At 37.9% G+C, this 27022-nt stretch overlaps 1 protein-coding gene across 1 annotated transcript; it reads right to left on the bottom strand.

The window, feature by feature from the left end:
- LOC127643770 (dickkopf-related protein 2-like) lies at positions 1–21813 on the bottom strand. Its single transcript, XM_052126636.1, has 4 exons — positions 21274–21813; positions 8024–8174; positions 7800–7925; positions 1–2973 (listed from the first exon to the last, which is right to left on the bottom strand). Exons 1-4 carry the CDS (start codon positions 21469–21471, stop codon positions 2723–2725), a joined length of 726 nt encoding a protein of 241 aa, XP_051982596.1. The 5' UTR covers positions 21472–21813; the 3' UTR covers positions 1–2722.
- Between the last annotated feature and the right edge of the window lie 5209 nt (positions 21814–27022).

Genomic DNA, 27022 nt, shown 5'->3' with positions numbered 1-27022 from the left:
TCTTTGTTCAGAAGCTGTTTTATTCAGAGCTGAAACAAAGCGAGCATTCAAATCATTGTAATACAAAATACATTCTTTAATCTGTGTAAATCAATGTAAATACACATTGAGACATATGAGAAATATAACAGCGCTGTTACAACATAAGAACAAAGTAAGGAGGAACCCAAAAAACAGACATGAAAACAAAGACACAAAATGAGCTCTAATTTCTGTTTGAAAATAATTTAATAATAATAGTTCTGCATGAATATTTTCATATCTGTAGCGTAAAAATATAGAGATTGACAAAATGGATCTCATACTATATTTAAAAAAGTAAGTCGAAAGTAAAAAAAAAGGGATTTATGTCTTTAAGGAACTTTATTCATGAGATCCTTTCTTATCAATATATACATGATATACAACTGCTTTTTAAATACATTTTGAAATCTTTGCATGTTATTTACAATATAAGAGCTTATCAGTCTTTGCTATTATTTTGTGTTTTAGCTAAAAGGTGGTGTGGATCATGGAACAATGCAATTTTAAGATAAAAAAGTATAGTTGATGAATATGATTCGTAAAGTCATTGTTATAAAAGCACATTATAATATCTGAACATTCACTGAACACTGCTCACATTGTAAACAACTTCCCTTAAAGGGACAGTTCACCCAAAAATGAAAATTCTCTCATCATTTACTCACCCTCATGACATCATCCCAGATGTGTATGACTTTCCTTCTTTTGCAGAACACAAACAAAGGTTTTTACAAGAATATTTCAGCTCTGTAGGTCCATGCAATGCATGTGAATGGTGACCAGAACTTTGAAGGTACAAAAATCACATAAAGGCAGCATAAAAGTAATCCATAAAAACCAGTGCTAAAATCCATAAATTCAAAAACAATATAATAAGTATGGGTGAGAAACAGATCAATATTTAAGTACTTTTTTACTATAGATTCTCCTCCCTGCCCAGCAGGTGGCAATATGCACAAAGAATGCGAATCACCAAAAACAAAAGAAGTACATTTACATTTACATTTATGCATTTGGCAGACGCTTTTATCCAAAGCGACTTACAGTGCACTTATTACAGGGACAATCCCCCCGGAGCAACCTGGAGTTAAGTGCCTTGCTCAAGGACACAATGTTGGTGACTGTGGGGATTGAACCAGTGACCTTCTGTAAAATGTGAAAGTGAAAGTGGAGATTTATAGTTAAAAAGGACTTAAATATTTATCTGTTTCTCACCCACATTTTTCATATCACTTCTGAAGACATGGATTTAACAGTTGGAGTTGTATGGATTACGTTTATGCTGCCTTTATGTGCTTTTTGGACCCTCAAAATTCTGGCCACCATTCACTTGCATTGTATTGACCCACAGAGCTGATATAGTCTTCTATAAATCTTAATTTGTGTTCAGTAGAAGAAAAAAAGTCCTACACATCTGGAATGGCATGATATCCCTTTAATAATCAGAATCGATTTAGTTTTCCTGACTAAATAAATCTTGTGAAAAAAAATTATATTATCTATGACTATTGTGTTATGAATAAATCTGAATTGAAACTATTTGTCAGGCAAGTTTGTTTACTAGTACATGACTAAACTTCTGTTTGGGTGCCATGTACACATAGGATCCTTCTCATTCTTTGTACAATCATACTAAAAGTGCACTTTCAGAAGTGCAGATGTGTGGTATTTAGGACAAGGCCATTCCTCAACGTTCATCCACGTGGACCAAAACATAAAAGTACACCAACTTTTCCCCAGCAACAGCGACAACAAAGGTAACTTTATATACTGCCTGCAAAACCCATTACATTACGTGTTCTTCCAGAGATTGGCACTTTCCGCTGTTGAATCTTAAAATATGCATTTGGTTAGTTTTATCTTGATGGCCAACAACAGAGTTTCACCCATACATTTAAAGCCAGTCTTTGATTTGCCCCAGTCGCACATGATGACAATGTCTGGGATAATGTGCATCCCATCCCTCCAAGGATCCAATAAAACTATTTATCTAATGTCATATTTCAACTTTATACAATTTAATGCTTATATTTACAATGAGAATTGAGGATTAAGGGGCGAACTTGGCAGTTGCACATACTGCTTTTGCGCAAAGTATTTCAGCATTATGCATTCTGACATTATGTTTATTACAGATTGTGCTTTATTCACAAAAGTCAGCGCTATTTGGCTGGTGCAGTTAATGTTGCGCTATTACCAGCCATGGAAAGCAGGCGGTAAACACAGTTTTATTTCAAAGGCATATTTGTGAAACTGCACCATGCAAATTGACCTGATTTACATTAATTCCTGCACTTCCGTAAACTGGTGCTGAAAAACACATGTGCAAATAAATGCACAATCAGTGTGTGCAACTCATATCCTCTTAAATCTTTTGTGAATAAAAAGTTCTGCTTTGATACTATGATACTATGTAGAATGGATGGACAGAGTGAGACATTAGGGATAGATATGGCTTTTAGATCAATACACCTCGCTACCGTGAAACATATGCAGCAAATATATTCTTTTTAAAAGAGGCCAGCATTTGAGCATCCATTGGTTAATTCCCATCCCAAACCCACCCAGTTCTGGCACACATTCATCTGTATATCACCCTTTCTCCATATATCACAGTTGAGTAAGTCCTGGAAAGAGGAGTTCTTGCCAGCGGGACTCATGTGCCCCAAGGTGCAGCTTGTTTTAGGGGCCTGTCATCTCAGATTCTCTGGCACACGTGCAGTCTGGACCGGGAGTAGGAGGTGGCATCCTTCCACACCTTGCAGGCAAGTCCTTTGGCACAGTCACAGCGCTGGAAGATCTCCAGACTGTGCAAGCCTTTCTTGCGTTGTTTTGTGCACACTTCTCCCTGTTGCAGCACCGGCTTGCAGATCTTCGTCCAGAAGTGACGAGCACAGCAGTAGCCCTCCGAGCAGTCGGACGATCGCAGGCAAGGGTCGCCATCGTGACCTGTAGGTGAAAAGAGAAGGCGCAGAGAGATATAACTATGATGGAGATGGTATCTTTTTTCCATAGAGAAAGCAGTTGCATTAAAGGAATGGTTCAACCAAAAATTGTAATTCTGTAATTTACTAAAACAAAAAAGGAGAGAAAAAGATTAGGGGAAGATTATCAATAATATCTTATATTTTGGCTTGTTCCTCACAGGTTTGGAACGATATTCACAATCAGTCTTGAAAGTAAGTACTTAAAAAAAGTAAGCAACTACAAATATCCAGGGTTGGGGAGTAACGGAAGACATGTAACGGGATTACGTATTTAAAATACAAAATATAAGTAACTGCATATGACTAATTACTTCTCAAAAATGTAACTCTGATTACTTTACTCATTACTTAACTGAAAAAGTAAATACATTAATAATTACTTCACTTTTAGGATACTTTCTAAAACAGTTTTCCACTTGTCAAATTCAAAAGAATGTTTTTTTAGTGCTGTCTGTCAATTTACATTTTTAATCACGATTAATTGCATGATTTTTCATAGATAATTGGGATTAATTGCAGATTTTGAAAGTGTGTACCTTTTACACCCTATATACTTTTTTCCTGTCAAAATGTATTTTTTTCCTTCTTAGGAAAGAAAACAAAACAATATGTAACAATATAATGCTTTATTAACATTTTCCACAGTATAAAGATAGAAATGCTCTAAAATACACCAATTCAAGTAACATTAACCGTTTCCCAAAGTCCAAGTGTGAGTTTGTCTAATTGAAAGGACTAGTCCCCACATAGTTTGCATATTCATTGCAATGTGCATTAAATCTCTTAAACTCTCATCCTCTATGATATTAATCAGTCGGCAGACTGTGGCTATACGGTTTGCTACAGCTGTCATCCAGCCGCATTCATGATATGCATCAGGGCATCAACGCCAGCGTCAAGCTCCGCTTTGAACTCCACATGAAAAATGCTCTTTCTGCATTTCCATGATAGGTCAAATTTGACATACCTCTGTGTGTCTGTGTGAGAGTAATGATTTTGGGCAAACACATCGCAAAGGTTCCACCCTACTCTGACCAGTGTTTATGCTGGTTCATGCTTTATTAACGGTAAATGGGTGAATCGCACTTACGAAAAATGTGTTAAAACATTTTAATAAATTGCATGCGTTATCACGTTACCTTTGACAGCTCTACTTTTTCTATTTTGAATTAAATCAATTGAAAGTCAGTATCTGTAATCTGATTACAAGAATTTAAAATGTAATGCGTGTAACTACTTTTTGACTTTTTTAATTAGATTACAGTAACTAATGATTTTGCAGTTGGGTTACATCCAACACTGGTCACAATTTATTTCAAATAAAAGAGTAATTAAGTAAATCTTAATTAAACAAGGAAATAATGAGTAAATCATTTCTAAAAGGCAGAAAAGTAAAAGTAAAAAAAAAACAATTTGCAAAACTGTATTCACAAAAATAAGGTTAATGAGTTCCTCCCAAAGTAACTGTTAGGTTAGGGTTAGGTAAGGGTAGGGTTAGGGTTAGGTTAGGTAGGGTTAGGTTCAGTTAGGTTAGGGTTAGGTAAGGGTAGGGTTAGGGTTAGGTTAGGTAGTTTTAGGGTTAGGTAGGGTTAAGTTAGGGTTAGGTAAGGGTAGGGTTAGGGTTAGGTTAGGTAGGGTTAGGTTCAGTTAGGTTAGGGTTAGGTAAGGGTAGGGTTAGGTTTAGGGTTAGGATTATGGTTTAGGGTAAGGGTTAGTGTAGGGTTAGGTTTAGGATTAGGGGTAAATTTGTACTTTGTATCAAACGCTTATTTACATAGTAATTAAAGACACCTTTTATTAAGTGGGTCTCAAATTTCTTATAGATATAACAATGGCACAGTCGGGTGTCTGTTGAGAAAGAACAGGAAAACAGCCCATCACATTTTTTTGGCTTTCTTACAAGACTAAGAGCATTTTCTGTACTCCATTAGACTACACTTTGAATTGCATTACAAGGCCTGTATATAGAAACTGTGTTGAGGCCCCCAACTTTGAGCAACTCATTTCCTGAAATATTAAGTAATTCAGCCCATTCAAACAGAACTTGATATGTTCTTTGCCGATGGTTTATTTGAATCTTCAAAGGGATATTTAGTGTAGCAAATATTTATTATACATATATGTTACATAGTCAAGCAAGTTTTTCTTTTTGTGACACAATTGAGCATGAAGATTTTTCATGCCATCGGCTATTTAAAGCAGAAAGTGGGCAATCTTAAACAAAACCACAGTTTCCTGTACGATTTCCCCAATGCGAACTCTGATCAGAAGTGTCCATGTAAGAGAGGGACCCGGACAGACTGCAATCACTCATGTGCACATGCGGTTGAATTTAGCATTACCAGTCAACACATATTATTGTATTGTGGGTCATTTTCACAAAGACTATAATCTTATTTTTATTACTCTCATGATTGATTTCAAAATGCTTAATATTTGCAATAAGGTCATTTTGATGGATAAATTAACCGACTACTATCGGGAAGGAGATGGGGAAGTTAGATCAAGTTCCATTAGTGCTATTTTTTAATAGTTGGTCAATGTAGACATGTGCCAGATGGATGTCTACATCGTGTCTGGCTGTTTTTCAGCGTCTCGTGAGTGTTACATTTTCAAGAAGGTGTGTTAACTTAAAAATCGTGAAATACACCAATGAGCCAAAACATTAGGACCACCAGCCTAATATGCTGTTTGTCCTCCACGTTCCGCCAAAACAGAGCCGACATAGGCATGGACTCTAGAAGACCCCTGAAGTTGTCCTGTGGTATCTGGCACCAGGACATTAGCAGCAGACCCTTCAAGTCCTGTAAGTTGCGAGGTGAAGCCACCGTAGATCGGACTTGTTGGTCCAGCACATCCCACAGATGCTCAATCGGATTGAGATTGTGGGAATTTGGATGCCAGGGCAACACCTTGAACTCTTCATTATATTCCTCAAACCATTCCTGAACTAGGGCAGGGAATATTATCCTGCTGAAAGAGGCCACTGCCATCAGGGAATACCATTGCCATGAAGGGGTGTACCTGGTCTGCAACAATGTTTAGGTAGGTGACACGTGTCAAATTGACGTCCACGTGAATGGCCGGACCCAGATTTTCCCAGCAGAACATTTTCCAGAGCATCACACTCCCTCAACCTGCTTGTTGTCTTCCTATAGAGCATCATGATGCAATCGATTCCTCAGGTAAATGCTGCACATGTAAAGGATGTCCACTTGATATAAAAGAAAATGGGACTCATTGGACCAGGTGACCTTCTTCCACTGCTCCAAGGTCCAGTTCCGATGCTCACGTGCCCATTGTAGGTGCTTTCGATGGTGGACAGGGGTCACTCTGACCAGATTTTGGCTACGCAGCCCCATACGCACACAGTAAGCATCATTAAAATTTTCTTTGACTTGTGCCACAGTAGAACATCGTTCAGTTCGGACCAGACGGGATAGCCTTTGTGGCCCTTGTGCATCGATGAGCCTTGGGCAACCAACACCCAGTTGCCAGTTTGTGGTTGGTCCCTCCTGGGACCAATGTCGCTGGGTACACAGCACTGCTGATGGGGAGCACCCTGGACCGAGATGCTCTGACCCAGTCGTCTTGCCATAACAATTTGGCCCTTGTCAAAGTTGCTCAGGTCTTTACTCCTGCCCATTTCTCCTGCATTCAACACATTGACTACAAGAACTGATTGTTTGTTAACCATCTAATCTACCCAGACCTTGACATGTGGCCTTGTTAGGAGACGATCAATGTTATTTTCTTCACCTGTGAGTGGTCATAATATTTTGGCTCATCGGTGCATTTTACAAACGCATCTCAAGACCCCTGCGTTCTGTTCTACTCATTTACGTTCTGTCTGGTTTTTTTTTAACGCAGAATCAGAATCAGACTGCTAGCAGAAATGCCATCATAACAAATCACAAAATTAAAAATGAGGTCTTATTTTGGCATGTTTGCCTAAAGTTCTTACTTGACTTAGAGAAATTATTTAAAGCTTTGAAAAAAAAATAAAAATCAAGTCTCGATTACTTAAGTGGGGTTGTTAATTTAGTGACAATAATATAATTTGCCTGTAATTCAGTACTTTAAATGTATGATATATTGCAAAATGTCTGTTCATTATAAACCTCAAGAAGAACCCATGCATTATTCTAAATGGCAGTCAACACAGCATTTGGGGTTCCATAAAATGTCTCAATGTCTAAATTCATGTTTTGTGGTTTTATTTATTTATAAGTGTGACTGTGCAATCATTATATGTGTTACCAAGGCGTGATTATATACAGTAGGTGTGGGAACAGCAATGCATTGTGCTTCATACCACACAAGCCTTGCGCTGTGGTTAAATCTGAAGATATACAAGCTGCTTGTAATTACAGCCAAATTTGTGGCCACCATTCCACTCAAGCCTAAGCCAGTGAATCAACTCATTGCATATAGTTAACCCTTCCTTGCACTAAAAAAAGTATTTTTGCAGGTTGTTCAGTTTACTTATTTAAAATAAACTACAGCAACACAATTGTGGAACATTTTGTAACAATTTACTTTAATTGCATTCTGTCCCGTTAAATTGGACAAATTTGAGATTACTTAATCCATTTGAGTTGGGACGACATAACTACTTTTTGTAGCATTGATTAAAATTATAATAAATTAAACATCGGACCCATTTAGAAGCATTTTAAAAACAGGTCAAAATCACCCACTAGACCACGAGGGGTTAATAATTATTTATGTATTCTTTATAATATGACCTCTAGTTTTTCATGCATTCTGAGATATGCGATTCCTCACCTTTATGAGAGATCTTGGCTTGAGCTTTCCCATTCCTCCTCCAGCCTTTGTCTTTGATAGAAAGCTTGTTATGCTCCTCCAAAGGTGACTTGTGCGAGGACAATACACTCTCCGAGATGCAGATATCTAAAGAAAGACAATGTAGTTTAACTGTGTTATTCAGCTGAAGTTAGCCTGAAGATATTCACTGTAAAACAACAGGAAACACTCATACAAGTACTTACAGTTGCTGCAGCGGTTGCCGGGGCAGCACATGGCATCTCTGTGGCAACGCTTCTTTCTCCTGCGGCAGGTGAGACAGCGAGACGGGGCGTGTTGAGGACTTTGACAGTAACTGCCCACCATGCACTCTTGATCACTGCTGCATGGGTATCCCTGTGAAGAAAATGAGAAAAAGACAGATCAGGTCCAGTCCTTCTTCACCAACTTCTGTTATCAACACTGGCTATCAACATAAACTTGAACTCTATTTTTTAAGATTTCCATTCCAGGACTTTAAAGGGATAGTTCACCCAAAAATGACAATTCTCTCCGCATTTACTCACCCTCATGACATCCCAGATGTATATGATTTCTTTCTTCTCCTAAACACAAACAAAAATGTTTAGAAGAATATTTCAGCTCTGTAGCTCCATACAATGGAAGTGAATGGTGACCAAAACTTTGAAGCTCCAAAAATCACATAAAGGTAGCATAAAAGTAATCCATAAGTCTCCAGTGGTTTAATCCATGTCTTCAGAAGCGATATGATAGGTGTGAGTGAGAAACAGATCAATATTTAAGTCCTGTAAGTGGCAATATACGCAAAAACTTGAATCGACAAAAACAAAATAACTCTTTAGAGGAAAGAGTGCTAAGAAGGGTTTTTGAAAGTGGAGATTTATAGCAACAACAAAAAAAAGGACTTAAGATGTATCTGTTTCTCACCCACACCTATCATATTGCTTCTGAAGACATGGATTAAACCACTGGAGTCATATGGATCACTTTTATGCTGCCTTTATGTGATTTTTGAGCTTTAAAGTTTTGGAACCTGTTGATTTGCATCCACTGTTTGGACCAACAGAGCTCAAATATTCTTCTAAAAATCTTTGTTTGTGTTCAGCAGAAGAAAGTCATACACATCTGGAATAGCATGAAGTTGAGTATTCATTTCTGGGGGAACTATTCCTTTAAATCTTACTACTGGTGGGACTCATTTTATTGATTGCATGCCACAGAAGGTTACTTGTAAAAAACTCCCCAAACAACTAGGCAGTTATTCTGAAATCAAATGTATGTTTATTGTTACAATACATTGAAAACCAGTAGGAAGAGCCAGGAGCGACTGCATGTGTGAATTATCTACTCATTATGGCATTAACTATGACTTCTCAGAAACAGGATCCATAAAACCCAAAACACTCTTGTAACATAAGCAGATAAGTATCGCTAGTAATTTAATTTGGACTCATTTCTTGTTTCCGTTTAAAAAGCGAAATCAAGGTTACTGTGAGGCACTTACAATGGAAGTGAATGGGGCCATTTTTTGTTCAGTGGTAAAGACGCTGGCTACCACACCTGCAGTTCACTAGTTCGAATACCAGGGTGTGCTGAGTGACTCCAGCCAGGTCTCCTAAGCAACCAAATTGGCCCGGTTGCTAGGGAGGGTAGAGTCACATGGGGTAACCTCCTCGTGACCTCTATAATGTGGTTCGTTCTTGGTGGGGCGTGTGGTGAGTTGAGCGTAGATGCCGCGGTGGATGGCGCGAAGCCTCCACACACGATATGTCTCCTTGGCAACATGCTCAACAAGCCACGTGATAAGATGCGCAGGTTGACGGTCTCAGATGCAGAGGATGCTGGGATTCGTCCTCCACCACCCAGATTGAGGCGAGTCATTACGCAACCACGAGGACTTAAAAGCACATTGGGAATTGGGCATTCCAAATTGGGAGAAAATGAAAAAAAAAAAAAAAAGAAAGAAAGAAACGTGAAGCTTATAAAAGCAATTGGTTATAAAACCAATAAAATGACTACACTGACTCCTCCCCCTACCCGCCGAACACTGGTCTTGCTTTCTCACATCAGGATTTTACAAGTGCACGAGTGACTATTGCTACAGGTGTTTCACAAAAGTAGTAGCAAAAGTGAAGGTGTGAACATTTAAAGTTGCAGTGCCAGATTTGAGAGGTTGCAAGTGCCGATTTGTGGTTGTACTGCAAAAATCAATTAAAGTACAAAGGTTAATGTGTAATACAAGTTTGTATCTGTCGTTATTTTTATGTGAATGTCATTTTACACATTTGTGACAACTTGTCTGCAATTGTGAATTCAGAACACAAGCTTTGAATTATTGTCTGTGAGTGCAGATTCAACATTCAACTTCACATTCTTATTTGACAAGTTTTCACATCGGTGCTGTGAGTGTGAGATTTAACTTACGAGTACAACTATTTATTCTACAAGTTCTCAAATCCAAATATGGAAGCTTTCGAGTTTTGCTACTGATTTACCTTCATAATAGTCCATCCTCAAACAACTGTAACAGAACAGCCATGGTCAACAACACGTCTTAACACACCCAAACTCTCCAATCTCCAACAATACCCACTCTATGATCTGGGACCACAGTAGCATTTGCAGAAGTGAAGAGGCTAATTTCTATAGTACAAGACCAAGAATATTTCAGGAGCAGAACAGATGGTGGCACCTTGAATATTTCAAGACTTTGTACCAAAACTCTTCATGGTGCAAAAAAGCTATTTTCCTGGATGGAAATGTGTATCGGATGTTTCTAAGTGTTACCTCATCTTGGACAATTGCTTCTCAAGGTGCCTTGAAAATCTACCCTGGATGGATATTGAGACATTATAGCCAAATTAAACAGTGCCAGTATTGGGTAAACCTCATTAACTTTGAAACCTTAAGACGAAATCTAATTTCTATCAGCAAAATCCACAATCAGGGTTGGGAGGGTTACTTTTGAAATGTATTCCACTACAGATTACAGAATACATGCTGTAAAATGTCATTTTTAATGTATTTCGTTAGATTACTCAAGGTCAGTAATGTACTCTAAATACTTTGGATTACTTCTTCACTTCTTTTGACTATATAAACTCCAGTACAGTAAGACAAAATACACGTTAAGAATAAATTCTCTGAAAAATGTCTAATGCTAAATATCTTATGCAGTGTTGCAGGATTTATAGATCATTTTACAGGAAAACAATACAACAATTATTCTCAAGAATATGATTTTTGCTCTAATATCAAAGATCTTACTAGAAAATAAAGAAATTATGATCCAACGTGAATTTTCTTGATTAAAAATATGATCGTGTCTGGTCACATGTGCATGTAAAATGGCTAGAAATAGCATTTTAGCTTAGCGTAAAGATAACAATTTACACAATGTTTATTTCTATTTCTTCTGCTCCAAACTTACTTCAAACGTACTTCTCTGTCTGCTCGTATGAATGTAACACATCATAAGAAAGTGTTTCACCACTGTTCAAATGCACTTTGACTGGATCGCATCATTAATATGTATAAATGTTTTCCATCAGAAAGGATTAAATATTAAATCAAACAAATGACAATAAAATGCAAAGTAATCTCTTTGGTAATCAAAATACTTTTTGTATGTAACTATACTAAATACCAATTATTTAAATTGTAACTGTAGTGGAATAGTTACTTATACTTTGTATTTAAATACGTAATCCCGTTACATGTATTCCATTACTCCCCAACCCTGTTCACAATTAATGCCAGTAAATGTATCAGAATACAACCCAGCATAAACCATTACATTTTTACGCAGTTAATCTGTCAGTTCAATAATTTCATTTCAGAGACAAATTATGAGGGGACCATCTCCATGTAGAATAAAACGTCTTTTAAAAGGTTACTTATATGGCTGGAATCTGCCTGTTTAAATGCGTTCACAATCACAAACTACAGAACAGAAACCAGCTAATGAAGATTTACTAAGGGACACGGGTTACAAGCCTCAGTTGAGCGCCAAATGCAAAACATGTGTTCTGACAAGGAGAGAACTATATCTCAATATCTAATAGCACTTAACGAAAATATTCAGAGCTTAGAGCAATCTTCCTTTCTTGTTAACGTAACAGAGAGTTCGTAACATTAAAAACACATGATGAAACCACGCCAAACCACCAATGATATATTCACAAGAGGAATAACAAAACAACTAAAGCCCATAAAGATTTGAAATACTAAAAAGTCACTGACCTCAAAACCCAGCGCATCATTAGTAAGTTACTGAGTACATTAACATGGCAGTTGAATGTACCATTTAAAACAGTTCTGTACAGATTTGGGTATTATTGCGTGGGGACAGATGGTAAAATGTGGCTTGATTGAATTCATATAGTCCTATATTCAGGGCTGGACTGGGAAGAGAAATCGGCCCGGGATTTTACATAACAACTGGCCCAAAAGTTGAGCGGGGAGGGTTTGGGGGGTGTTCGCTGTCCTTTTCTGCATATTGATGTTGCGTTTTGTGGTCTGTTTTGCATAACGCGGCGGCTCATTTTAGCTTATCGCGGCCCATTTCGCGGCCGACCCACCAGCCCGCTCGGTTCTCCCGATGGCCAGTCCGCACCTGATCGGCCCCAAAGTGTGTCGGCCCACCGGGAAAATGCACGGTATGCCAGATTACCAGTCCAGCCTTGCCTATATAGTGAGTCTTCACAGTACATATTATTTTGGAAAGAAAAATAAGTAGAAAAAAAGTCAATATATTGCACTGAAATTAAACTGTCCTCTTATTTAATCAAGGCATTTCACATAGAAAAGATCAATCACAAATAGTTTTTTTCTTCTCCCAGACAGCAATAAAATTATTGGACATCAAATGGAGACTTTGCTTTTTATTCTGAGCAATAGACCAAAGAAAATAAAAAAATCGTGTCGAGTTTAAGGAGATAAGTTTCAGGAGATATCGTAACAATGTCATAAACTGTGCTCAGATTTGCCAATATGCAAAAGTATATATTAAAAAATATTTCTCATAACATTCTTATAATACAAAGTTATCTCCAAAGGAATTATAGGACAAACATCTAAGGCAATGTTGAAACCTAAATGAGATCTGACACTCAATGAAGTTTGCTCTTTGATACTGATCTGAAATCTTGTTTATGATATGATAAAGTTAGCAAATAGGTGGAACAATATTAAAGTGTGGAACTGGTGAGGTAACGTAAAGTTATGACGAGGATGAGGTAAACCAATGTTTGATTCCCAGGCTGAAAGAGTCACCCGCATGACATACCCTTCTCTCCACAGCATCACCTAAACCGCAAGCCAATGTCGACACAACCATGTCTGCGGATGATCTGGCAACGCCATCACATCAGAATTTAAATGACCCAACCAATGCTTGGATACGACTCAATGCTCCTCATCCCTCACTGATTGCACAGACTGTTTTTATTCCTTTCATAGGTTCATGTGTGAGATAAGTAGCAAGATGATAAGCTTCGAGACAGACAGTGATGGGGGAAGCCCACTGGCTCCTGTGTCACTGCTGTCATGCTAGCAACAAAAAAAAAAGAAGCTGGACTTTGAAGACTAAACGTGTCATACCTTTGAAATTCCCTCCCTATCTGAATTCTCCCTCATCCTTTTGGGGATTTATATCAGGTACTACCCAAACTACATCAATTCTTATCTTGTTAGTAGCAACAAGTAAGCATGTTATATTTGAACTATTTGAATCATAGGCAGATTTATCAACGGATTTGAGCCTGGCAAGGCCTAATTCCAGGGCTTGACATGAACACCCGCCCATCCGCCCACCTGCCAAATTCATATAGAAATCAGCAGTGGCAGGTAACTTCATCACTGTAACTAGCCACTTTGGCGGGTGACGTTTTCAGGGTTTTTCCTGCATTGAAAATTCTGTGAATTAAATAATATTCATCTTGCGTTCAGTGCTCTAAATATTCTAAATAGTCTTGCGCAGCGCGATTGAAGCCTGATTTTGGACTGTGGCGCAAGCCAACACAGACTGAACAGTTCAGCGCTATCCTATATCTGGGCATGTGCGTCCCTCTTATCCACACATTATTAATATTATGCATGCATCAGAGACAGTATAACGCAGAGCTGATCGCAATCTGGCTTCCCTCGATATTGCAGCGCAGATCACAATACCTATGCAACCCATTCGAAATTTTGCACATAATTTTCTACATTACAGGGCTTTTAAGGAAGTCAAACATTTTAAATGGCTAGATATATAATTGAGCTAACCATTGTTTGAATTGTTGAATCGGTTCGTTCAGATAGTTCAGGTAAACAAACCAGTTAAAACCCCTAAAAATGCATCAAAATGTATTCACTAAAATCAATGCTTCCTATGAGTAAGAGAGAATAAGTTAGGTGAGCAAGAGACAAAGACAGTAGAGACAGACTGGTATTAGCTTCTCATGATGGTATTAAAATGAATGGGAGAAATTGGAAGGGCCAATGGCATATTGGAAATTTGAGGGGTTTTTTAAAGACAAGGACGCAAGACTGAGAGACATGTGGCAATACAGAACAACGGAGAACGGCAACATGTGCTCATGCCAAACGACAGAAAATATGGGACATTTGTGTAAAGGATCGACCACAGATAAACATGCAACCAAGACCAAAGAGGCCGAACCTCAGCACACCATGACAACGGATCATGACCCAGACGCGCAGCAAAACGAGAGCGCTAGAGACAAACACAAAACAATTGACACGAGTGCATGCCACAAGATGCACTCGTGCCAATACCCAACAAGACAAGAGAATGCATGACAATGCCAAATGGGCGAGCCATGCATTCTCACATAGTATAGACAAGACACAAAACAAGGATGTCAGAGCTCAGCCACAAAGACAACAAGACACAATCAACATAACTGGATGAACTCTGACAACTATGATTTTCTTAGCCCGATCTCATGACAATTACGTGGCCGTGGCAACATTTCTGCAAAACGAAATTGCTTCATTACAGGTTTTACTGAAGTTTCATATTGAAATGTCCAGCAGGGGCACTAAGATTCAAGTGAAATGGTGAATATAAGAGGTTTTAATGAGTAAAACATGCCTACCTAAACTAAAACTTTAACCTAAACCTAACCAATAGTGCTCTAAAAGCAAATGCGACGTGACAAGCATACTTTCTGAAGCAACCTGACAAGCATACTTTCTGAAGCAACCACGAAATTTTGTGTTGATTCTATGACACTCTCGTCTCACGTGTCAGCTTGCGAGCTTGACTCCTCCAAGTCCAAAGTCCAACATTCTATAAGGTGAGCTACAGTGCAAGCTAATTACATTGGGATTAGTATGTAAATGTAGATGGCTCTGTAATATGAGCATTGTTTTCAAATGATGCGTTAGAGCAAGTGTTTCATTTTCATAACATAAAAACGTAGTGTTTATAAAGTCATTATCAGACTTATTATAATTAGATTATCGGTGAAACGTAGAACGAGGCATGTAAAACTCTAAACATTTTGTTAAAGTAACATTTATTCTATGAGACTAGGTTGGATTTTCTTGAACCCATAGTTAATCTACACAACAGACTATGAAATTGTGAATAGGCTTTTCACACATAAACCTCATGTCTCACAAATATGTTCCTCTAGGGCCCCAGGGCCCGGCTTAACTTGACCTTGCAAAAGCAAAGCTGACATCTGACACCATGAATGGTGTTAGTGAATTGAGAGGGTTTCCAAGAGTAAAATAAACTATGTCACTGAACAAACAAACCTCATCCACCCTCAAAGGGCACAGCCCTATGGATATCAGATGGCACAGGAAAGCTACACTCTCTCCCACTGTTTGAAGAGCATGCTTAAGGTTAATCTCTGCAACACTCAAAACATATCTGTAGCAAACCTTGAAGTTTGCAGCTCTTCATTGATAGTGGTGAACCTGCAGCAAACCTTTGGCAATAATGAAGAGTTTGCAGCAAAGCTCATTTGCATGTGAAAATAATGAGTGACAAGTTTGCCAGAAATCTCAGGCTTTGTAAGAGCATGCTGCCACAGAATGAGAATGATGGGAAGTTTAATTTTGTCCTGCAAGCCTGTTGCCTCATAAATGGGCTAAATGACTAGCATCGCAGCTAACCTTATTGCTATTCTTCATCAACAGTATGTAAAAGGCAAGGGATTTAAATTGCACATTCAATCTTTATTGTTACAAACTTATAATGAGTCAGATCTGGTAATTCCAACATTGTAGTGGTGTTAATTTTTGCCTATTGGTTATTGAACTAGCTAATACTATGCTAACTGTTTTAGCCTCAGAATTCTGGAAGTGCTCCAGAGATGCAGTATTATACCTTTGTGGTGGTAAGACACCCCATTGTGTGTTCTAGACTTCCCTTTTACCTCATATGAAGGAAATAAAAATTATTAGTCTGGCTAGCGCTAAAAGGCTGCCACACCTTTGCCTGTTTTATTTCACTCTCTCAGCTCGTTAGCATCACTAAACAGTCACTTAACCTCAGAGGGAGCACGAGGGGGGAACGCACCTCGCCTTTTTTACAAGCCAGACACAAACAGACCCCCACACCAGTCCTACTCGTTAACGGAACTTCAGCGTCAAATTAAATCAGAGGAAAAGTTAAAAGTCCCAAAGCTGCACCACTGATGTGAAACAGCTCTTGTGTTCATGTGAAATACTAGCCTGTTAGCCCGCTAGTTGAGAGGTTAAAGTGGTAAACGTGTCCTGCCAAATTCAATATCCTTCTTTTGGGTTGTACACAATTGGAAACCATCACTGGCCACTATTGATCTTGTACTCTACTCATCTAAAGAGAGTGAGTTTAGTTCATTAGCTTGTCTTAAATGGATAGTTCACACAAAAACATTTCGCTTTGTCATATTTACTCACTCTCATTATGTTTTCTTCTGTAAAAAACAAAAGGATATTTTACGCACTTGTTCATACATCAAAAACAGATGTGGGTGTTTTAGACTGCCAAAATGCTCCAAAAAGCCATATGACACTTTATTTCAAGTCTTCTGAAACCATATGATAGCTTTAAGTGAGGGAAATTTCCCACTAAAAAGTACTGCATGGCTTCTGAAGACTTAAGGGAAATTACGCAGTATTCACGAGGACTTCTTTTATGATAATTTTAAAGTGATTTTTTGGAGCTTTTTGGCAGTATTTGGCAGTACTTTCATTATATGGAAAACAGATTAAAATTATAATCATGCAAAATCTGCATTAAAATCCCCTTTGAATGTAAGTCATCTGGGTTTGGAACTAAATAGGGGTGAGTAAATAATGACAAAATGTAAATTTTTGGGGTGAACTATTACTTTTGCATGTGAATGTAAACAGAAATACAGAAAAGCCAACATCTGACATGAGTTTCAACGTCCAAGTCTTGGTAGGCACATTTCAATTAAGCTATAATTAGCTCTGGTAATATATATTGGCTATGGACCAGTTTTACTTAGCAAGAGGCAAGAACACACCGAATTCGGCTTGTCCCCGTTAGTACGGATGTACAAAACTGGGTGGCCATTTCTCTTGCCTGCCTAATTTGCAGCACTTGGGAGTACGCCAGTGCGGGAGATTTATTGGGAGCTTGTGTTATAATCTTCACCATATCCTTGAGAGTTAGTGAGTTTGAGGTCTTGAGAGGAAACATTTTAGCAGCTGTGTAATGACATATAAAAATGCAAAGCATTCTTCAGATAACTCATCCAGATGGAAGAGAAAAATGTAGGAAAGTGACTACAAGGATTTAATAGTGAATTAGTGAATTATATCCAGGTTCACTTCAGGATGCCATCTATAACTTTTTGAACGATATCATCCCTCCATTCCAGACAATGTGAACAAAGTTAAACCAAAGGCTTATATTTAAATGAGTGCATAGCTTGTGCAAAATGTGAGCTTATTGCGATAATTTAGTGGTGTTTTAATATATCTGATTATTTTAAGGCAATTAAGCATTAATCTTAATGTAATAGCTCACCCCAGAAAATTGTTTCATAATTTACTCATCATCCCATATTATTCAACATGATCACGTGGGAATTGATACGTTGCTTCCGAAAGTTCATGTACCCTGAAATCAACCCCTTACTGCCGAATAACTGAGAAGCGGCATCCCTCATCACACATTTTTGCAACCATTTCAATGAAGGTCACCTTTTTCTTTAACACTACCTTCAAGACATGGGTTCTGGTACTGTGGAAACCATAAAGTAATCCCATTCACATCAACAATGGTGAGCATGATTTACATTTTGATTCCACTGTTGGTAAGGCTTAGGTTTGGGGTTTGGGTTAGGGCTAGTTAATAAAATCTGCATTCCGATTAACTGTATTATAATAAATTCAAATGTGCTGTAAGCTATTTTAGCCGTTCTAGAATTTGCCGTTCTAGAACTGGATTAGCCACGCCCCCTTTTTCCAAAGCCCAGCACTCCAAAGATACCAAATGAGCTTTATTGAGACCGACACAAAGCAGAAACGGTTGTTATGAGCAACATGGCATAAAAATGGCAGTAAGCCTCAATAAGTCACTGAGACAACACAATGAGAACGCACAAAATGATTGACAGGCAGAAAGCATCATTGTCCGTGGCTTGTGGACACATTTATTTAGCTGAGTCTAGAGTTGTCACAGTGACCGGTGAGATATCTCATGACACTTATTTCATTAACAACTTTCAGGGAGTAGTAAAAAATGTTTTGCATACATTTCCATGAAAACATCTCTTACAGCACCTTTAAGATATTAATTACCGATAATCTTCCCCTCCGCCATAGGTCTCAAATCTCATTTACAGTTGAGTTTTTCAAACTCGCCAAGACATGTGAGCAACTTGTCTAAAAAATAGACAGCTCATAACACTGTGAATTCAGCCAGCCTGATCTCATAGTGAAATCGGAAAGAGTAGAGCAACATTTATTTCGTCAAAATCGGTATACGTTAGCTGAAATTTCGAAACACTGCCTCCAGTGGCCAAAGTGGTAAGTGTTGCAGGGTATATGGGCATGTGTGAGCTCCATTTATGTCCAGGAGAGGTCACCAAAAGCTAGTAGTGAAGCAAGTTGTTTTGAGCTTTAAAGGATGTTATACGGTGAAGAGAAAAGCATATATTTATAGATTCTATCCCCCAACCCAAACCCAAACCTTACCTTAACCAATAGTGGACCATAAAATGTGATTACTGCCTGGCATTGAACCCTAGTCTCTCACGCATATGATGCAACTCGCTGTCAATCGCATCAAGGGGAAAGTTAAACACATTGAAACCACTGCAAACGTGTTTGATAAGAATGCTGCATGTTAGCGCATTGGCATCCAGTAACCGATCCTAGGGTACAAAACCCATCGGAAACTTCATGCCGACTTCACGTGTGATCATGTTGATATGGCAACAGGAGTTCAAAAGTTATACAGCTAAAATTGGTCTATGCTTACTGAAATTCAAACCACTGACCCAAAAATTGGAAGTGTTGTTGAGGTAAAATGTCCACTTACTGGCGCCAAAAGTGAGTTGTCGCTATCACAATATATGAGACTGGCTATTACATATTATCTTTCGTTAGCATCATTAAATCTTATAAACAAAACTTTCAGTTTTAGAGATGCATGGAGAGTTGGGATTTTTCCACGATGTATTTGTCTGCAACATCTGCAATTGGAAACTTCCAAATGGGACAAAACACTTCTATCTACAGAGTTGTTAACAATCTACATTTGGATAAGCAGCTAAATGTAGCATGACATTTAACAAATTTTGGATTACAGTGGTTTCCACATGTATGTCTGTGGTCTGATTTACCAGGCCACCTGGGTTTATAGACATGGCAAGATTTAGAGCAATTGTTTAGATGAGAGTCTAGCAATTGAACTTGCATAGTGGAGGTTTCCCCACTCCAAAGAGGAAGTGAGATGGAGTGAAAGCTCTTCGCTCATCGCCTTCTTGCATTGATTCCTGCAATAAATCGTGTCTGCTTTCAATTAGGGCAATGTCTGCATATATATTGCTGATCTGAGAGACATAACCAAGACCAAAACCGAAGCGCTCAGGGGAGTTCCATTTGAAGTAACAGTATACGGTGATTTACACATGTTGAGAATTTATATTTAACGAGTATCTTAATTTAAATCCTTAGCAGCTTTGCAATAATCCAACATTTACCTAAATAGAAATATGAGAAAAGCATAACTCATTTCAAAGAACTTGGCTATTCTACTGACCTCCAACCTCTCCTTTCATTTCTGAAAATTATACTTGCGTCATCCACTAAGTAAAACCGCCCAATAGAACTAACGTAATGTTTGAGCCCTAAAATTGATCATAGTTGAGATACGTAAAATATTGCATGAGATTTTAGCCATGATTGAAACTCAAGGTCTGCGTTGGGGATGAGATAATAATCTACAATGCAAATCAGTCAAACCACACAATTGCATTGTTTTTAGGAGGAAACACAAAGAAAAGTTGTGGAAAATCCTGCAGTAAAATATGACAGTTATCTCCATTTACTTTCATTGCATCCTTTTTTACTATAGAATGAAAGTGAATGGTGCATGAGACTGAACGTTTTTGGTGTTCCATTAAAAAAAATAAAAAAATCATGCCGGTTTGGAACAAAATGAGGGTGAGTGAATGATGACATTGGGTTAACTATCCCAATACAGTATAATACATGTGATTTATCACCTCAAATACATATGAGGTCCATTAAGTGACATATGATAATTATTTACATAAAAATTCCATTACAATATCCATGTTACGTTAAATACTATAGATAATAACAATAATAATAAAAAGCTCCACCTAATAATAGCCCATTCAGTGGTTCATTATGACTCAACTGGCACTAAATACTGTAAATACATGAATATGAGTACTGTAATGTAAAATGAGACCATGCTGAATTTTTAATAAAGTTAATGGGTGTTTCTTCAACTTTGGGCACGTTTAGCACCACAGATCTCTTTAAAGTCTTGTTTTTACATTTTTCACATTTTTTTATTTGTCTACTAAGTCCAACATCACAGGAGATTTGTGCATCTTTTGTTTTTGTTTTTATGCAAATTTCCACCACAGTGTTATTTACTGCACATCTCAAATTCTGTATTTCTATTTTATAGAATTCTGCGGTGAAAATGACAGTGACGTAAATGAACATTTTAACGCGTTTGAAAAACAATGGTTGACTAAAGACACACAATTAAATCATTTTTTCACACTTTTTCCATTATATGGCAAGATTACAGCTTCATTGGAAATTACGCCCAAAATAGCTACTCATCTCATCAATTATATTTATATAATTATTATTATTTACATAGTTTAAAACATAAAAATTCGAAGATATATTCATCATTGATTTTTATAGTTTAATATTGAAAGGGCCATCAGTGATAAAGCTTAAAGGTTTAAAGCTGCCAGTCTAATGAAACAATTGTCGGGTTTACCTGGGCGGGGATGTTGCCTTTCTTCGCGGTGCCGCTGTATGGAGCGCCGGAGCGGTTAGTAGCGGCGCTCAGCGGCTCCAGTGATCTGATGGAGTTCCCGTGGGCGCTGGTGTCGTTCCCTTGAGTTTCTCCCATCCGCACTGCTGTGATCATCAGCGTCAACATCCAACACCACCGACTCCGCGTCAGCTTGACCATCCTTTCAGGGACTGCCTTTTTTAAACGTTGAATGAGCGTTGACTTCTTTCGTGTCCTCTAACTGTAACTGTAACTCTATGTGCTATGGCAAGCACAGTTTGGCTTTAAACAAATTTAAATTCCCTTCTAGAGTGTCCATCAAGTAAACGGTCTAATATCAATGGGACAAACTGCATATAAATATTTGCCTGTATTTTTTCTAATGACCAAAACGTGGAGAGACCTAAAGGATGCTGTAGCCAAAAAAATCAATGCAAACGTGCTCAGTGCGTGAGTAGAGCGTGATCAGATGAACACGGAGTTCATTCCTGCTCGTGCGTGCGTGCGTGCGTGCGTGTGTGTTGCTGAAGCAGTCCGGTGTTTCATGATGTGAGATGCCTTCTTTTATAGGATTTGTTTCCTCCGCCCCCATTATGCATTGACAAAGACTGAAACTGATCCCTGGTGCGCCCCTGTTCACACACTACTACTGACATCCGAAAACCATAGGAGGAGATGTGCACGAGATATCAGTTATTCTGGACTATTAAATTAAACCTGTTAGCTGAGGAGATTTGTTCAACATCCATCCATCCATCCATCCATCCATCTTTCTTTCTTAGTGATAGAGATAAACATACCTGAATGAAAACCTAAAATAGTCTAGATAAAGTTGCACTATGTTGTTTAAATGCAAAACAGATAACAGTAAAATAGCAAAATATAATAGTGATGATAAACCGCAAATATAGTGATGTCGATATGGGTCCTCGCCTTCGTTTTTAACCAGTGAACAGATGGAATCTGTGAGAATCTGTTATTTAAAGTCAGTATTTTTCAAGAACACTTGTCTACTAAGGAGGGGAAACATATTTGTTAAGGTTTTGGGTTGCATTTTGGATAGATTTGATAGCTTAGGATGTCTTTGTGAACTTCACCTACCAGATTTTGACCCATGACTCTGCCACAATAACACGGTTACAATAGCAAATCAAATATGAGTGGGAAACATGAAACTACGTGGATAGAAATGAAGTATAGTTATGTTATGCAGTGTAATGCAGTCATATGCTGCATAATGATGAAATCATAGGGATGGAGTGTTTGGCAGCAACATAGGTAATCTCACTGGTAAAAATCGAGCCTGAGTTGTGGAAAATATGGGACATGAGGGAATAAGCAGTGGAAAAATAAATAAACTCTCAGAGGAGATTAACAGAGAACTCTGGGTGGCGTTCTCGAATTCTGTCATCGCCATGGTGTCCGTAAGCCAAGTGAGCTTTGATCACTGCAATGTAAGGTTTTTGTGCACATGGACAACATTAGAGGCCAAAGGCTTTATCAGCTCAAGCCATCTTGAGTGCAATAACCAGGGACAAATTTACAGCTGTTGTTGTTTCCATTCAATCTTATTCAAATGTGGTGGTTCATTTCAAATGTCAGGTGCCAACAGGTGCCAACTTCAACTTGGTAATGCGTAATCAACGTGGCATCAAATATGACTCACATCTGGCTGAATCCAGGAGAAATGATGCCCGCAAGAGGTATAGTACAGAAACATTACCAGTTCCATCTGTCAATGAAGGAAGGTGTCTTATCTCCTTTGATTACATCATATGCCAAAATCGACTATGTCCTTTGCATCAAAACAGTGGTCATGTGTGCTCATATTATTATTACACATTTTGCTTAACATTAACAAACTGTAGGTCAACATTTGCATGCCAAGTAGCTTAACAGACTAAAACAAAGACTCCATTGAAATATTCAGTATGTTGTGTTGAAGTTCTATCCAGTGAGTCCCAATCAGGGACAACATTTCAACAATTACCATGTTCAGAAGAGAATTGTAACCCACTACTCTTACTAAATAATATCTCAGCTCTGTAAGTCCTTTCCATGCAAGTGAATGGTGACCAAAACTTTGAAGCTCCAAAAAATACATAAAGGTGGCATAAAAGTAAGCCAAACAACTCCAGTAGATTAATAAATGTCTTCTGAAGCAATGCAATCACTTTGGGTGAGAAGCAGATTAATATTTGATTCCTTTATATATATGTATATATATATATGTTTGTGTTGTTCTGCCTACTGATGTGTTTTCTTCACTGTATAATCTGTGCATTGCTCATACAGCTGAAATTTCACTTACTGCCCTCTGGAGTATACAGGTGGTACTACAAGCATTTCTCAGGAATCTTCCTTATTATGGTCCGGGGGCAGTGCGATTAATTGCGTACATTTTTTTAACGCATTATTTTTTGTAAAATTACGTGTTAAATCGGCAGCCATATATATATATATATATATATATATATATATATATATATACACTTTCATTTTAAGGACTTAAATTTTGATCTCTTTCCCACCCACACTTATCACATCACTTCTGAAGACATGGATTAAACCACTGGAGTCTTACGGATTACCTTTATGCTGCATGTATGTGTTTTTTGGAGCATCAAAGTTGTGGTCACCATTCACTTGCATTGTATGGACCTGTAGAGCTGAAATATTCTTCTAAAAACCTTTGTTTGTGTTCTGCTGAGGAAAGAAAATCATAAACATCTGGGATGGCATGAAAATGAGTAAATGATGAATTTTCATTTTGGGGTGAACAATCCCTTTTAGTGCTTTTCTCACAGACTTCATGAGTATCTTGTGAATCACTCCTTCTAGGGTTTGCACATGTTTGTGTGGCATGGGCAACACACCCAGATCTTTAAGCACATCAAAACTGAACTTTATATTTCTAACTTATTCCAGGTGGTCTTTCTCTCTGAGCATATACATACTGATGCTGGCTCAATGTAATTCAGCCTCACCTCAGTGCCAACATATATGAATGAAACAGGTGGCTATATATCCCTCTAGGCCATCATAAAATGGGTTGCTTGTTACACAGAATCATAATCTGAACAACACAAACAATTTGCCATTTCATTTATCCACTTCAAATGAAAAAATATTTCTGAGTAACGCCTTTGAATTGCACAACTTGAGTTTTGTCCCAAACCATGATGTTTCCCTAAATTTCTTTCGACAAATGATGAAAAACAGGTGTGGGGTTTCAACTTTATCAATTATCCATAAAATTCAAATTCCGAGTCATGGCTTTCTAGATACGTTGATGGATAATCAAACAAAACCTTTTATCTTTTGGGGTAAACAACAAGGAAACTGAGGTCAGGATTTGCATTTCATAAACAAAAGTTTAAATGAGTAAATTAGAAGCTATGTGTTATTCATATATTAAACCACTGGAGTCGTATGGAATACTTTTATGCTGCCTTTATGGCATTTTGCCTGGTAACCATTCACTTGCATTGTTTTGACCTTCAGAACAGAAAGATTCTTCTTAAAATCTTCATTTGTGTTCAGCAGAAGAAAGAAAGTCAAGTCAAGAGTTAAGGTGAGAATACCATTTTTGGGTGAAGTATGCCATTTAAAGAGACGTAAGTACAATGACACTTCCTTTTTTTTAGTGGTGCTTTGTCTGAAGACATGACATATACATGGACATAAACTTCTCAAATCTACATTCTTTGCAGACTAATCTTGTTCCTCAAGATCCTTAAATTCCAGGAAGTCTTGGTTTTGACACTTGGATTGGAATGATGGGCTTCCAGCTGCTCCATCTGATAACCGGACACTTTTTTTCCGGAAGATGGATTGGGTTAATTTCCTAGAAGTCACACAATGGTCGGTGCATGAATGCAGCTTCTTGATTTCTTAATGACTCAGATTTTTTAATTGATAGTAGTGACTGCTGTTCAGTGAAGCATTAACCACATGAAAAGAAGCTGCTGGTAATTGAAAGGCTAAAAGGCATAGTCTTTGACTCAACCCCAATCCTGCTGATATGGGTTAATACAACTACGCCTCAGGCTAAAGATTCAATGAAACCTAAGAGACCTATAAGTGTGAGATATATAGAGAAATAAAGTGTCAAGAAAAAGTATGTGAACCCTTTGGAATTAGCTGGTTTTCTGCATTAATTGGTCATAAATTGGTCATAAAAAGTCACAAATTTAGACATCAAAATGTGCTTAAGCTAACAACACACAAACAATTTAAATCTTTCATGTCTTTATTGAATGCACCCCATTAAACATACACAGTGCTGTGGAAAAAGTAAGTGAACCCTTGGATTTAATAACTGGTCTATCCTCCTTTGGTAGCAATAACCTCAACCAAGCATTTCCAGTAGCTGTGGATTAGACCTGCACAACGTTCAGAAGGAATTTTGGACTATTCTTACAGAACTGCTTCAGCTCAGCCATATTCATATGGCTGGACTCTGACTGGGCCACTCCAAAAGGTGGATTTTCGTTTTTCGAAGCCATTCTGTAGTGGATTTCCTTTGATGTTTAGGGTCATTCTCCTGTTGCATCACCAAACTTCTGCTGAGCTTCTGCTGGCATACAGCCACCCTGATATTATCCTGTAGGATATCTTGAACTTGTGAATTAATTTTTCCCTCAATGATGACAAGCTGTTCAGGCTCCGAAGCAGCAAAGCAGCCCCAAATCATGATGCTCCCTCCAATGTACTTCACCGTTGGTATGATGTTTTCCTTTTGGTATGCGGTACCCTTTGTACACCATACGTAGTGCTGCATATTCTTCCCAAACAATTCAACTTCAGTTTGATCAGGCCACAAAAAAAATTCACAGTAACGTTGTGGAGTGTCAAGTTAGTCTTTAGCAAACTTCAGTTGCACAGCAATGTTTTTGTTGGAAAGCAGGGGCTTTCTTCGTGGTGTCCTGCCATGAGCACCATTCATGTTTTAATATTTTCTGTATAGTAGACTCATTAACAGAGATGATAACCGATTCCAATGATTCCTTTAATTCTTAATCTGTCACTCTAGAGTTCTTTTTTACCTCACTGAGCATTCTGCGGTGTGCCCTTTGAGATATCCTGGCTGGACGGCCACTTCTAGGGAGAGTACCTACAGTACTAAATCATTTCCATTTATAGACAGACGAAGTGTCAGATGAATAAATAAGCTCTACGATATAACTCGAAAACGACGTATATGACATATATGTCTTGTGTATAGCAAACTCAAAATGTTTAAGTGCTTTTTATAAGTCAAAGTAGCACATACTTTTCTCATCCATTACTGTGAATGTTTAAATTATGTATTCAGTATATACAAGAACAATACAATAATTTGTGTGTTATTAGTTAAAACAGAATGTGTTTTTTCATTATTGTAACTTAGATAAATATCAAACCAGATTTCAAAACAAATGTATATAAATGCAGATAATTCCAAAGGGTTCACATACTTTTATTGCCACTGTTTTTAATGAGTGATCCTTAAAAACCCCGAATCCTTAGAAGAATAGGTCACCCAGTAGTTCTTTCTGTTTATACAATGACATCAGTGACTGAAACCTTGTGCTTTTGCATAATGCTACATCCACGCCAGTAGGTGTCAGTACAGAGTGTCAGTACAGATTTCTGACCGTAGTGCACAGAGAAATATAAAAAAACATTACTTACTGCACCACTCTGGTAAACACATAAAGATCTTGATGCAAAAAGTCATACACACGTT

The sequence above is a fragment of the Xyrauchen texanus genome, chromosome 5 (assembly GCF_025860055.1).
Source record: "Xyrauchen texanus isolate HMW12.3.18 chromosome 5, RBS_HiC_50CHRs, whole genome shotgun sequence".
Classification (NCBI taxonomy): domain Eukaryota; kingdom Metazoa; phylum Chordata; class Actinopteri; order Cypriniformes; family Catostomidae; genus Xyrauchen; species Xyrauchen texanus.
Note: the sequence above shows the minus strand (reverse complement) of the source record. Positions and strands in the feature narration are given on the sequence as shown.

Excerpts from the sequence above, each read along its gene's own strand:
- LOC127643770 (XM_052126636.1), bottom strand. The coding sequence starts at position 21,471 with ATGGTCAAGCTGACGCGGAGTCGGTGGTGTTGGATGTTGACGCTGATG. Across the intron at positions 8,175-21,273 it reads AAGGCAACATCCCCGCCCAG|GGATACCCATGCAGCAGTGA; the intron begins GTAAACCCGACA and ends TTTTCTTCACAG. Across the intron at positions 2,974-7,799 it reads AGCCAAGATCTCTCATAAAG|GTCACGATGGCGACCCTTGC; the intron begins GTGAGGAATCGC and ends TTTCACCTACAG.